General features: G+C 47.1%; 1 protein-coding gene across 1 annotated transcript; it reads right to left on the bottom strand.

The window, feature by feature from the left end:
* Nucleotides 1-4: 4 nt before the first annotated feature.
* On the bottom strand, nucleotides 5-12,764 carry tm9sf3 (transmembrane 9 superfamily member 3). The gene is made up of 15 exons (XM_068741731.1): nucleotides 12,672-12,764; nucleotides 10,153-10,348; nucleotides 9,939-10,061; nucleotides 5,936-6,096; nucleotides 5,769-5,846; nucleotides 4,537-4,668; nucleotides 3,641-3,807; nucleotides 3,127-3,221; nucleotides 2,890-3,020; nucleotides 2,254-2,393; nucleotides 2,081-2,149; nucleotides 1,834-1,980; nucleotides 1,678-1,761; nucleotides 1,528-1,604; nucleotides 5-1,429 (listed from the first exon to the last, which is right to left on the bottom strand). The coding sequence occupies exons 1-15, from the start codon at nucleotides 12,762-12,764 to the stop codon at nucleotides 1,362-1,364; spliced, it is 1,761 nt and encodes a 586-aa protein (XP_068597832.1). The 3' UTR covers nucleotides 5-1,361.

The raw sequence follows: 12,764 nt of genomic DNA, 5'->3' as shown, positions 1-12,764 counted from the left end.
TGTGTACATAAACCTGTTTATTTTCTCTTTTTACAGTCAGTTAATACGCAGGTTCAAAATTGTGTGATCAGACACTGGTACACAACATGAGATGCAAAAATCAACTTTAGGGTGGGAGAACGGGTAATGGGGGGGGTCGCCACTTCTCATACAAGCAGAGCACATACTATATTTACATAAAATGGGCAGACAAAGTATTTGGTAACACCCTGCAGCACTGATGGAACATCTAATTGAAGTGTACGTTACCTTGACTTTGTACAGTGTGGAAACGAAGCGAGCGCCTCGTTGCTTCTGACATTCAGAAAAGATGTTCAAGTTTAGAACCGAAGGAAGGTTCAGAGCTTCACGAAATCAAGAGCTGTCCATCAGCAGGTACCTCAAAATGTACCGTCACATTTTGAGCTGGTGAGAGAGATGAGGGGGGGGGTTAAAACTTCATGCAATTTCAGGCCAGATGTAACGATGCCCCCGGCCCCACCCAGAGCACAAAACAAAGGACACAGAACTCATTGATTCATAAAAAAAAAAAAGAAAAAAAACCTAAATCAACCCTGTTGTAAATCTGTACAACAAAAATACATTTGGGATCTACATTTAAAGGTACACTGAGGTTATATACACTCCCATCCATATATTATCTTTACAAGAAGACTTCATTTAAACCCAGACATTAAGAAAAGCCCAAACGAAACAGGGAAATGAAATCCTTTCAACGTCCATTTTTAAAATCGGTTCTGGCTGCGGGTCGGTTTTTCCGGTCGGTACAGTAAAACGGCGAGCAGGACTCGGGTCCGGCAACTGGATGGATTCGCTGCTACAACGGCAAAGCCAGAGAATCTCCGTGATGGAGGGCACGATTCTGAAGGGACGACTTTCTGCAGAACCTCACAGCAGTGGCTGCCAATCAGAAAACACTTGTGTACTCAGTATTAACGAGATTCAGGGGACTTTAACTGAACAAAGTAGAACTGGAGTCCGAATCCAGGCACGACCCCGACGCAGCAGAACCAAGGCTCTCGATACACCCGGGCCTCTTCACTGAAGAGAGCTACACTGTTCCTCCAATGAGCATCTTATGTTCTCTGGTCGCAACTGGGATGGAAACCTTTAAACATGTGCCCCCCCCACCCCCGACATAGACTTGAAAGCTATCGATAAAAACAGGAAAACTCGTGTTTCTCTTTGAGCTGCGGCTGTGAAACTGATTCAGGTAATGGGAACGCGGCGCTGTACTAAGTGAGATTCTCCCAATCTCGTTTTGCATGAAGGAAAGTAAGAAAGAATGACTTGTGCCCGCCGTCGTCCGGAAGAAACATCGGCGAAATCCTCTTAACGTCGGCGCGTAGCTGCGTCACGTCTTAGTCAATTTTAACATTTGTGTAGATCTTCCTTACGAAGGCACTTGTTCCCATGTATCCAACGGCACCTAGAACAAACAAACGTTAGCAGCGAAGAACCCCGACGCGCACACACACGCACACACACACACACGCACGCACACACACGCACGCACGCAGGACTCACCACACATGATTCCCAGCGCGGTGCTGAATACGGCCATGTAGCCGAAGTAGAAGGACGTCTGGAAGAGGCCGTACATCCTGAAACGCAGCGGCATGAAGTCACGCCAGGAGTCTATCTGACGTGTTGCATGCTTAGCACAAAACGACTTACTTTGTTTTGAAGAAGTAGTAGTAAAACGAGTACATGTAAACATAGACGGCAGTGGATGCAGCAGAGAGGAAGCTGGTCCATTGCCTGGAACAGAGAACGCAATCACAGAAGGCCCGAGGCGGAACCGACGGCTGCAGAATACTTCCAAGTACTCACCACCTGTAGTCTTCGGCGTTCAGCAGGAAGTACGTGCACACGATGGTGACGCACACAGTCACGATGCACAGGATGACCAGGACCAACATCATGAAGCCGTACACATAATAGATTTTGTAGGCCCAAAAAGACGTGAAGATGAAATACCTGAAGTGAGAGGGGAGGGGGGGGGGGATAAAACATGTCAGCTTCTACAGAAACAACAAAAACCCAACCAGAAAGATCCCCGTCTCCACCACAGACTTACATTTCAATGAAGATGGAGCCGAAGGGGAGGATTCCTCCGAGGCAGACGATGACCGCAGGCTCCATGAACCTGAGACCGGAGAACCGTTACGAGCGGGCAAACCGAGCGAACGTAGCTCGGGGCGAGGCGTAAATATTAAGTCAGAGGCGTCGCCTCGATGCGACTACACCTACCATTTCTTCTCGGGAATCGGCCGCGGTACGGCGTTCACTCTGCAGGGAAAGTTCGGCTGGCCAGACAGGTTCCGTCCCAGAATGGTTCCCACGAGGTTCAGAGGCAGAATGACGAAGAAGCAGATGCAGCAGACGGCAACCTGCAGCAAACAGACGGTCAATGCTCCAGCCTGCTCCAGTCAGGTCCTCCAGGACTCGGCTCGATTGTCCAGGGAAGTTTAGTCCAGTTTCCTGACGTCTCAGAAAACATTTTCGACTCAGACCTCTTGAGTCCCACGTTCTCTCAACTCTAGGGACACCTAGAAACACAAAGCTCAGCCAAAGCGCAGCAGCCCCCCCCCCCAGAATAAAATGACAAGAGACATTTGTTTTCTGCTATTGAGATAGAGAATATCATCATTTTTGTGTCATGAAGAAAATATTTCATTGGAAAAACATTGTATTACTTGGAAATAAAATGTGTACCGGTATTTTGGGGACAGTTTTCTGGATTTAGTTCAAAAAAAGTTGTTCCGTGTTACTTTATACTCTCAAAGGCTTTAAAGGAGAGAGTTTTCCAAAAGAAAACGCAAACCGATAGCTCAACAACGCCTTCACTTCGTTTTTCATGGGGGTGTTTTAGTGAGTCAAACCAACCATGGTGCCGAATGGGATGGCCCTGGAGGCATGGTAATAGATAGCGATGAAGTTGATGAAGAAGGCGGTGCCACACACCATGGCCGGAATCAGAAAGGCCCCAATAAACATTTGCTTAATCCATCTTCTTCCTGAATCACGTCGACAAACCAAAGGGCAAAATATAAAACAATGTCCGCCGGCATTAAAGAGGAAAGATCGGTTTGTGAGCGAGAAAGAAAGGACGTTTATTTTTACCTCCTTGCTTTGCATACAAGCTCCCACCAAAGTAGCCATTGACGGGGGACGTGGCAGCATACACAAAAATAGCTGTGCTCAGCATTGATCCTCTCCTGGGGGGGGCAGACAAACACACGGCATGAGTGGAGGAAAATCAAAGGACTTCCTGCAACACAACAACCCTTTGAAGATAAAAGCACAGGTGCAGCTCATTCATAAACCTGGCACCAAAAAATTATAGGGGAGTCCAAAAAAAGGAGGGGCGCTCCATGTGCACAGGCTGCAGTCCTCAGTGGCTGTGGGTTCGATTCCGGCTTGCTACCCTTTGCCACATGTCCACCCCCCCCAAATAAAAGATTATCATGCAACGAGAGCGAAGGAAAACAAAAAACATGCATGTTGCCCTTCATTTATGGGTCACTGGTGCTACTACAGCAGTGAAATACTAGCAGTACTGTGAAGGCCTCATGCCGCTGCAAACCTAACCCAATTACAGTAATGCATTACGCAAATACTTCTGTCAGTTACTCACTCCGTGTACAGATCCTCAACCATTGCAACAATGATGACGATGAGGGAGACCGAGAAGATCTGGCAGCCGGAACCAATGAGCGAGGAGAATATCAGCGGGTGGCTGGAGGGCCTGAACACGTCGCCGTGCACCTGCTTCCAGCCGTACTCGTCCCCCAGGTCTCTGTCCTGAGGACACGCAGCGGCAGAGGGCAAACTGACACGAAGCTTCGGCGAGTCAAAGAGACGGGTTAGCAGGCGGATACGAAGACTTCTGCACGCGGAGCATTTATTCTAAGACCCAAATCTACCGGTCACGAAAAGAACCAAGATTATACCAGCCAAGCCCAAAACCTTGAAACGCAGTCCTGTATTATTACCTCCGCCAACGAGGTTATATCTTTGATGCCGTTTCTCTGTTTTTAAGAGGATTACGGAAAAACTGCTGGACAAATCTGGGGGGGGGGGGGGGTCCGAAAATCGGGTCTTGGTCCAAATTAGAACACATAAAAGTTTGAGAGCAATCTGGATTAAAAAAAAACAAAAAGAAAATCTGGATGTTCCTATTTACTTGTAATGGAGGCTTTAAAAAAACTATTGTAAAATATGCATTTAATTCATAAAAGGGCCCGATACGCTCCGTCACACAAAACGTCTTCTGGATCTGATCCAGAATGAGGTCTGGAAAAAACTTTCAATCCTAACGGATTTAAAAAAAACACAAACTCTGATTCACTTTAACTTTTCCTGGTTGGTGTAAATAGATGTACCAAGACCAATTTAGACCCTTTTGATGATGATCCAGATCACCATGTGGACGGTGGAGATCTAAAGATCTAATTACGAGCTGCCTGGCGGAGGTCTGCGCTCTCCGAGTGCTCTTCTAGTGTCCAGAATAAAGTGGGAATAAAAACATACCATGTCATCCATTTCCTCCTCTTTGCTGTATCTGGCGTAATCCTTTCGGAGAGTTCTCATTAGAATCATGGACACCAGACCCACCAAGAAGATGACCATCATGAAGGAGTTGAAGATGGAGAACCAGTGTATCTACGAGAAGAGTTCAAAGTGAGTTTAAGACGCTCCATACCGGTAGGGGCGAGTACTACTTAAATAACGGATCTGAGGCCGCAAACAACCTCCAACAGCTTCCATTCAATGACTATTCAAATATCATTTCATTAAATAAAATCTAATAGAATATTTAAAGTCTCTATAGCAACGTTAGCTATTCAGTACGCTGCCATTTAAATGCATTACTTGCGATATTTCCTCATCTTGGAACAAGAACAAGAGCCCAAAGTGGACAGGAAAATTGCTGCCGGACTGAGTGTGCGAGTTTGAGCGTTTTACTTTCACTGTGCTTTCATTTCATGTTGCAGTTGAACAAGAAGAGCGCCGCCTTGCACGTCTTACATGTACTGCAGGTCGTACTTAAATGGAAGCGCTGCGGTACGGATGCAGCCCATCCCACTGAGGAACCCTACAAAACAGAGCTCCAATCCAGCAGCACGACGACCCCGACAGAACATGCAAGGGCGGCACAGTGGCGTAGTGGTTAGCGCGGTTCGACTCCCATCTGTGTGGACTTTGCGTGTTCTCCCCGTGTCCGTCTGGGTTTTCTCCGGGTTGCTTCGGTGAATTGATGACTCCAAATTGTCCGGAGTGTGTGTGCGCGAGTGGTTGTCGGTCTTTGTGCGGCCCCCGCCATGCGCTGGCGACGTGTCCGGGGTGTACCCTGCCTCTCGCCCCGTAGAAAGCTGGGATCCAGAGAACGGATGGATGGGAGATCTCCAAGCAGCAGTCCTGCAGAGCTGCTCGCCCCAATGTCGCAAAACAAGGTGCACAAACGGAGCTCGGACAAGAACGCGTCCCGCCGTTTGACGACGGCGATGAGCGCGGCGTGAAGGTCGTTCAGGTGCACGCTGGGATCTTAATGAAACACTCTATGCTTCGATTAAATATCCATCAGGGAATTAAAGCACTTTTCCTCGTGTGTTCACTTAGAAAAGCGTTTCAGTAGAACATTTAGTCAAAGAGAAGCTTCTGCTCCGTTTCCTCTCATCCACTCATTTCACTGGATTCTGTCCAACCTTTGGACAGACTTGCCTCACAGCAAGATGAGACTCAACCCATAATATCCTACTCACCCTGTGCTGGAAGAACGACGGGTCCAGGTACTTGTCAAATCGGACTTCAAATTTCACGTCCGATTTCTTCCACTTCACCTGTGAGAGGAAATATCACATTCCAATACGCACGACAAAGACACAAAAGAGAGAGGAACAGGTAGGAGGTGTGGAGAACGAGCACTCACGGAGTAGGACATGGCGATTCTGGTGTTGGGTACGAGCCTGACTTTGCCTTCGCTGGTCAGGTTGACGTCGACGATCCGGTTGCCGTTGAAGCCGATCTCCAGCTTTTTGTACGTCCACAGGTAATGGTCCTCTCCGTTCTCATCCGCCTCGCCAACAATGCCTTGAAAAGAAGACGGCACGCGTTGAACTGTGGGATCTGGACCCGGCTCTTGAAGTGGCTAAATGCGCAGGAGGGGCAGCGTTAATCGTTAGAAAGACGAAACAGCTGAAGTCACGATTCGCCAGAGCATCATCATCATCATCATCATCATCATCTGCTGTTCTCAAAAACAGCACTTTTTGTAATTCGGACCTCTTTCAGGACGAAGTAATATCTGTCAGACCTGCCTGACTGTCATACGTAAAGCAATAAAACTATGTAGCTGTAAGTACATAGTACAAATACATGGCGATGTGGAAAACGTTCTGGAGCCTCTCCAGATTTCACCCTTTTTTGCGTAATTATACATAAATGTGTACCAGTAACCATTTTGTGTTCACAAACTCACTCCATCTCTGTTTGATCCACACTTTCTGTGAATGGACGGTCCCCAGAGACACATTTTATTCTCTAGTCACGGGGCCAGGGTCCGTATTTACTGCTATTGAGCCGTGAATATGTGACATCCAACATGGCAGTTGAGTAAATGTCAACGCCCCGCCCGTTAAACACACCATCAGCTACCGCGGTGCCAGCGTGGAACTACCGCCGAGTACCGCATGCGACTGATCGCTACCCCCCCCCCCCCCCCCCCGCTGACGGTCTGAGACCAAGTGGATCGCCGCTTCTTACGCAGAACAAAACAGAAGTGGCGCATCAGCAGTCTTTCTCCAGGGGGAGTAATAAGTCGCTATATTCAAGATAGACTTTTGGGTGTCAAGCTCGCGTAATGAGAATAGAAGAAGCCAAACAAGATGCTTTACCTGCAAATCAACCGAAGCGCTGCACCCTTCAGCAGAGTCTGTGCACGGCATTGTTCCATTCAGCCCATTGAATGGGCGAACACGCCTCGGGTTCGGCCGGGAGTGGATCAGTGCTCCCACTTATGACTAACACCTGGCGTGACTTAGCGAGGATCCAGAAAAACACCCTACAAACCCGTGACAGGCTAAAAGCAGGTCACACCGGCAGAAGCAGAACGCGCCGCAGCATCGAGATCGAGAACCTTCATCTGAGGCGCTGCTGAACCCGGCCTCACAAGTCTTCGAGTTTGGGCCACATTCCTGCTGCACCGATCAAGCACTGCAGTTCATGGGAACAATTCACCGGTGCAGAGACCAGTGGCACCATCATAATTCACCAGTGCAGGGACCAGTGGCACCATCATAATTCACCAGTGCAGGGACCAGTGGCACCATCATAATTCACCGGTGCAGAGACCAGTGGCACCATCATAATTCACCGGTGCAGAGACCAGTGGCACCATCATAATTCACCGGTGCAGAGACCAGTGGCACCATCATAATTCACCAGTGCAGGGACCAGTGGCACCATCATAATTCACCGGTGCAGAGACCAGTGGCACCATCATAATTCACCGGTGCAGGGACCAGTGGCACCATCATAATTCACCGGTGCAGAGACCAGTGGCACCATCATAATTCACCGGTGCAGGGACCAGTGGCACCATCATAATTCACCGGTGCAGGGACCAGTGGCACCATCATAATTCACCAGTGCAGGGACCAGTGGCACCATCATAATTCACCGGTGCAGAGACCAGTGGCACCATCATAATTCACCGGTGCAGAGACCAGTGGCACCATCATAATTCACCAGTGCAGAGACCAGTGGCACCATCATAATTCACCAGTGCAGAGACCAGTGGCACCATCATAATTCACCAGTGCAGGGACCAGTGGCACCATCATAATTCACCGGTGCAGAGACCAGTGGCACCATCATAATTCACCGGTGCAGAGACCAGTGGCACCATCATAATTCACCAGTGCAGGGACCAGTGGCACCATCATAATTCACCAGTGCAGAGACCAGTGGCACCATCATAATTCACCGGTGCAGAGACCAGTGGCACCATCATAATTCACCGGTGCAGAGACCAGTGGCACCATCATAATTCACCAGTGCACCATCATAATTCACCGGTGCAGAGACCAGTGGCACCATCATAATTCACCAGTGCAGAGACCAGTGGCACCATCATAATTCACCGATGCAGGGACCAGTGGCACCATCATAATTCACCAGTGCAGAGACCAGTGGCACCATCATAATTCACCGGTGCAGGGACCAGTGGCACCATCATAATTCACCAGTGCAGAGACCAGTGGCACCATCATAATTCACCAGTGCAGAGACCAGTGGCACCATCATAATTCACCGGTGCAGAGACCAGTGGCACCATCATAATTCACCGGTGCAGGGACCAGTGGCACCATCATAATTCACCGGTGCAGAGACCAGTGGCACCATCATAATTCACCGGTGCAGAGACCAGTGGCACCATCATAATTCACCAGTGCAGAGACCAGTGGCACCATCATAATTCACCGGTGCAGAGACCAGTGGCACCATCATAATTCACTGGTGCAGGGACCAGTGGCACCATCATAATTCACCGGTGCAGAGACCAGTGGCACCATCATAATTCACCGGTGCAGAGACCAGTGGCACCATCATAATTCACCAGTGCAGAGACCAGTGGCACCATCATAATTCACCGGTGCAGAGACCAGTGGCACCATCATAATTCACCGGTGCAGAGACCAGTGGCACCATCATAATTCACCAGTGCAGGGACCAGTGGCACCATCATAATTCACCAGTGCAGAGACCAGTGGCACCATCATAATTCACCGGTGCAGAGACCAGTGGCACCATCATAATTCACCGGTGCAGAGACCAGTGGCACCATCATAATTCACCAGTGCAGAGACCAGTGGCACCATCATAATTCACCAGTGCAGAGACCAGTGGCACCATCATAATTCACCAGTGCAGAGACCAGTGGCACCATCATAATTCACCGGTGCAGAGACCAGTGGCACCATCATAATTCACCAGTGCAGAGACCAGTGGCACCATCATAATTCACCGGTGCAGAGACCAGTGGCACCATCATACTTCACCGGTGCAGGGACCAGTGGCACCATCATAATTCACCAGTGCAGAGACCAGTGGCACCATCATAATTACCCTCGCTGAAGGGGAGGCGACGGTATTGCAATTGGGTTCGTTTGTCTGTCCGAGCGCATAATTCAAAAACTAGTAACCCACTCGACTTGAATTTTTTACACAAGCAAGGTTCTGTCCGTGGCTCGGTCCTCCCCGAGAATGGCGTTGATCCGGATCTGGATCCAGATTCTAGAATTATTTTTACATCTGGAATTGTGCCTGTGCTGTAAACTGCCACTTTAAGAGGGAGGGACACGAATGGCATGATGGGAAAAAGAGTCCAGAAGGTGTTGTGTAGTACGTTCCGGAGCAGCAAGCTAGAGCAGGTTTGGCCCCTCTGATCCAGAAGCCCTGTTTACTGTCTCACAAGATCCAATAGTCTTTTGGAGGCGAGGGTCTGCAATCTCTGATTGTCGTTTTCTAGTTATTCCTGGAGTAGACAAAGTCCTGCCGTTCCACCTCAGCTTCAGGATGCGTACGATTGGACACTGGTACCACCTCCACTGTCGCCTTCGAGATGTTTATAGATGTGGAGGCACAATAAACAAGTCTCACCTTATAAACAGAGAATTGGTCCAGCGCACGGAAACAATCCACACGAGTGGGCAGCTCGGAACAGGCACCGCTACCTCACGCCGCACCTTTACTTAATCGATTGTTGACACACCAAATCTAGAAATGTACGCACTTTTTCTTTACATTTTTGCACATTTTTCACCAGTTTCTATTCTTCTATCTTAGAGAAGTGATGCTCAATTTCATTGGACCTGCATATAATGACAATAAGGATCAATCTGCTGTGGATTATTCCACCGAGCATCACCTACCCCAGATGGGAAGGTCATCGATATACATCTGGTACCAGTAGTGATTCTTTATGGCATAGACAAAGGCATCCCGTTTGGCTTTGTCCAGATCAATTTCACAGTACGTTGTCTGCATGACTTCATCTACGGGGGGGGGGACAAAATACAAGAACATTTGTTCCAGTTAGACACACAAACATCAGATTCTGGGTTTCTCCTCGGCCCAACTGAATACCTGTGAACTTGATGTCGAGGCCGCTGAATTCGAGCTCCACTCCCTGCAGGGCCTCTCCCAGCGTCTCGTGGTAATGACCGATGGTCTTCTTGGAGCCCGCGCAGAAGGGCAAAGAGAAGTACTTGTACGTCTCCTGTCGGTTGTGGTACGGCCCCACCGTGTTCATCCATAAAACTACCTCCTCCTTATCTGTATACTGCAGACAAAGAAACAAAAAAGGGATCCATGAATGCCCAGCTATTTGTTTATCTACAAAAACAAAAGGTAGGCACGAATAACAAATACAAGCTGAGTAATAGTAAACCCAACAACCAAGGGGGGGGGCTCGAACTGATTAAACAGTGCAACTATATCCACATTCACTCACTGGAAAACCTAACACCTTTTGTTGCGCTAATGTAGCACAAGCTATGTTTGCATGCAGTGAAGTCAACTTCAGCCGGAGAACCCAGAGAATACATGAGGAAGGCAATAGAGTAGTAACAGTACTAGAGTAGTAACATTAACAGAATGGTAACATTACTAGAGTGGTAACATTACTAGAGTGGTAACATTACTAGAGTAGTAACATCACTAGAGTAGTAACATCACTAGAGTAGTAACATTAACAGAATGGTAACATTACTAGAGTGGTAACATTACTAGAGTGGTAACATTACTAGAGTAGTAACATCACTAGAGTAGTAACATCACTAGAGTAGTAACATCACTAGAGTAGTAACATCACTAGAGTAGTAACAGTACTAGAGTAGTAACATTAATAGAGTGGTAACATTAATAGAGTGGTAACATCACTAGAGTAGTAACATCACTAGAGTAGTAACATCACTAGAGTAGTAACATCACTAGAGTAGTAACATTACTAGAGTGGTAACATTACTAGAGTGGTAACATCACTAGAGTAGTAACATTACTAGAGTAGTAACAGTACTAGAGTAGTAACATTACTAGAGTAGTAACAGTACTAGAGTAGTAACATCACTAGAGTAGTAACATCACTAGAGTAGTAACATCACTAGAGTAGTAACATCACTAGAGTAGTAACAGTACTAGAGTAGTAACATCACTAGAGTAGTAACATCACTAGAGTAGTAACATCACTAGAGTAGTAACATCACTAGAGTAGGAACAGTACTAGAGTAGGAACAGTACTAGAGTAGGAACATCACTAGAGTAGGAACATCACTAGAGCAGTAACAGTACTAGAGTAGTAACAGTACTAGAGTAGTAACAGTACTAGAGTAGGAACATCACTAGAGCAGTAACAGTACTAGAGCAGTAACATCACTAGAGCAGTAACAGTACTAGAGTAGGAACAGTACTAGAGTAGGAACAGTACTAGAGTAGGAACAGTACTAGAGTAGGAACAGTACTAGAGTAGGAACAGTACTAGAGTAGGAACAGTACTAGAGTAGGAACAGTACTAGAGTAGGAACAGTACTAGAGTAGGAACAGTACTAGAGTAGGAACAGTACTAGAGTAGGAACAGTACTAGAGTAGGAACAGTACTAGAGTAGGAACAGTACTAGAGTAGGAACAGTACTAGAGTAGGAACATCACTAGAGTAGTAACAGTACTAGAGTAGTAACAGTACTAGAGAAGTAACAGTACTAGAGTAGTAACAGTACTAGAGAAGTAACAGTACTAGAGTAGTAACAGTACTAGAGTAGTGACATTAATAGAGTAGTAACAGTACTAGAGTAGTGACATTAATAGAGTAGTAACAGTACTAGAGTAGTAACAGTACTAGAGTAGTAACAGTACTAGAGTAGTAACAGTACTAGAGTAGTAACAGTACTAGAGTAGGAACAGTACTAGAGTAGTAACAGTACTAGAGTAGTAACAGTACTAGAGTAGTAACAGTACTAGAGTAGTAACAGTACTAGAGTAGTAACAGTACTAGAGTAGTAACAGTACTAGAGTAGTAACAGTACTAGAGTAGGAACAGTACTAGAGTAGGAACATCATGTAATAAAGGGTGAGAATAGTGTGTCCCGAAGCTAAAAATGGTGTCAAACGGGTATGTCGGCATAATTCAACGTTGGCAGGGCTCGTAGCAGCAAATCAGCCACTGCGACGTAACGCTGTTAATAGTGCGTAACTTATTACAGCGCTTCGAACGTACGTGATATTAAAAACAGGTTTTATTTATTTACTTTGGTTAACATCGACCCATCAACATTCAACTTAACTTGGGCGCAGTTTCCGCTGATGCTCGCGGAGAGCCAGTGAAGACACTGTGCTAACAAGCTAGCAGGCAAACGTTAGCCATCAGCACGGAGGCCGAAAAGCGATAAACTGTGTATCTGTCCGAGCCTGTTTAATAGATCACCCAGTATCGATAGATACCACACGATCAAAGCCAGCCCGAGCGCGCTACCTACAGTATACTGCAGTATAGTGTTGTGTGCAGCTAGCCATCGTAGCTACAGTTAGCAAGTTAAAGGAAGCACACACGTCCATTACTATTTTCAAGGTTTCTCTCCTTTGTATTCGGTGTCTGAAGAAGGTGGCCTTACCGTGTGTTCATGTTCATCTGCCCGTACGAGTAATAACGAGCCGAATATAGCAAGAAGAGCAGCCGCTGCCACTTTCCCCCGAGAAGAGCCCAT

The sequence above is a fragment of the Brachionichthys hirsutus genome, chromosome 7, assembly GCF_040956055.1.
Source record: "Brachionichthys hirsutus isolate HB-005 chromosome 7, CSIRO-AGI_Bhir_v1, whole genome shotgun sequence".
Lineage (NCBI taxonomy): Eukaryota > Metazoa > Chordata > Actinopteri > Lophiiformes > Brachionichthyidae > Brachionichthys > Brachionichthys hirsutus.
The sequence above is the reverse complement of the archived record's forward strand: the minus strand, read 5'-3'. Positions and strand labels throughout refer to the sequence as shown.

Excerpts from the sequence above, each read along its gene's own strand:
- tm9sf3 (XM_068741731.1), bottom strand. The coding sequence starts at position 12,764 with ATGGGCTCTTCTCGGGGGAAAGTGGCAGCGGCTGCTCTTCTTGCTATA. Across the intron at positions 10,349-12,671 it reads CAGATGAACATGAACACACG|TATACAGATAAGGAGGAGGT; the intron begins GTAAGGCCACCT and ends CTTTGTCTGCAG. Across the intron at positions 10,062-10,152 it reads CCTCGACATCAAGTTCACAG|ATGAAGTCATGCAGACAACG; the intron begins GTATTCAGTTGG and ends CCCCCCCCGTAG.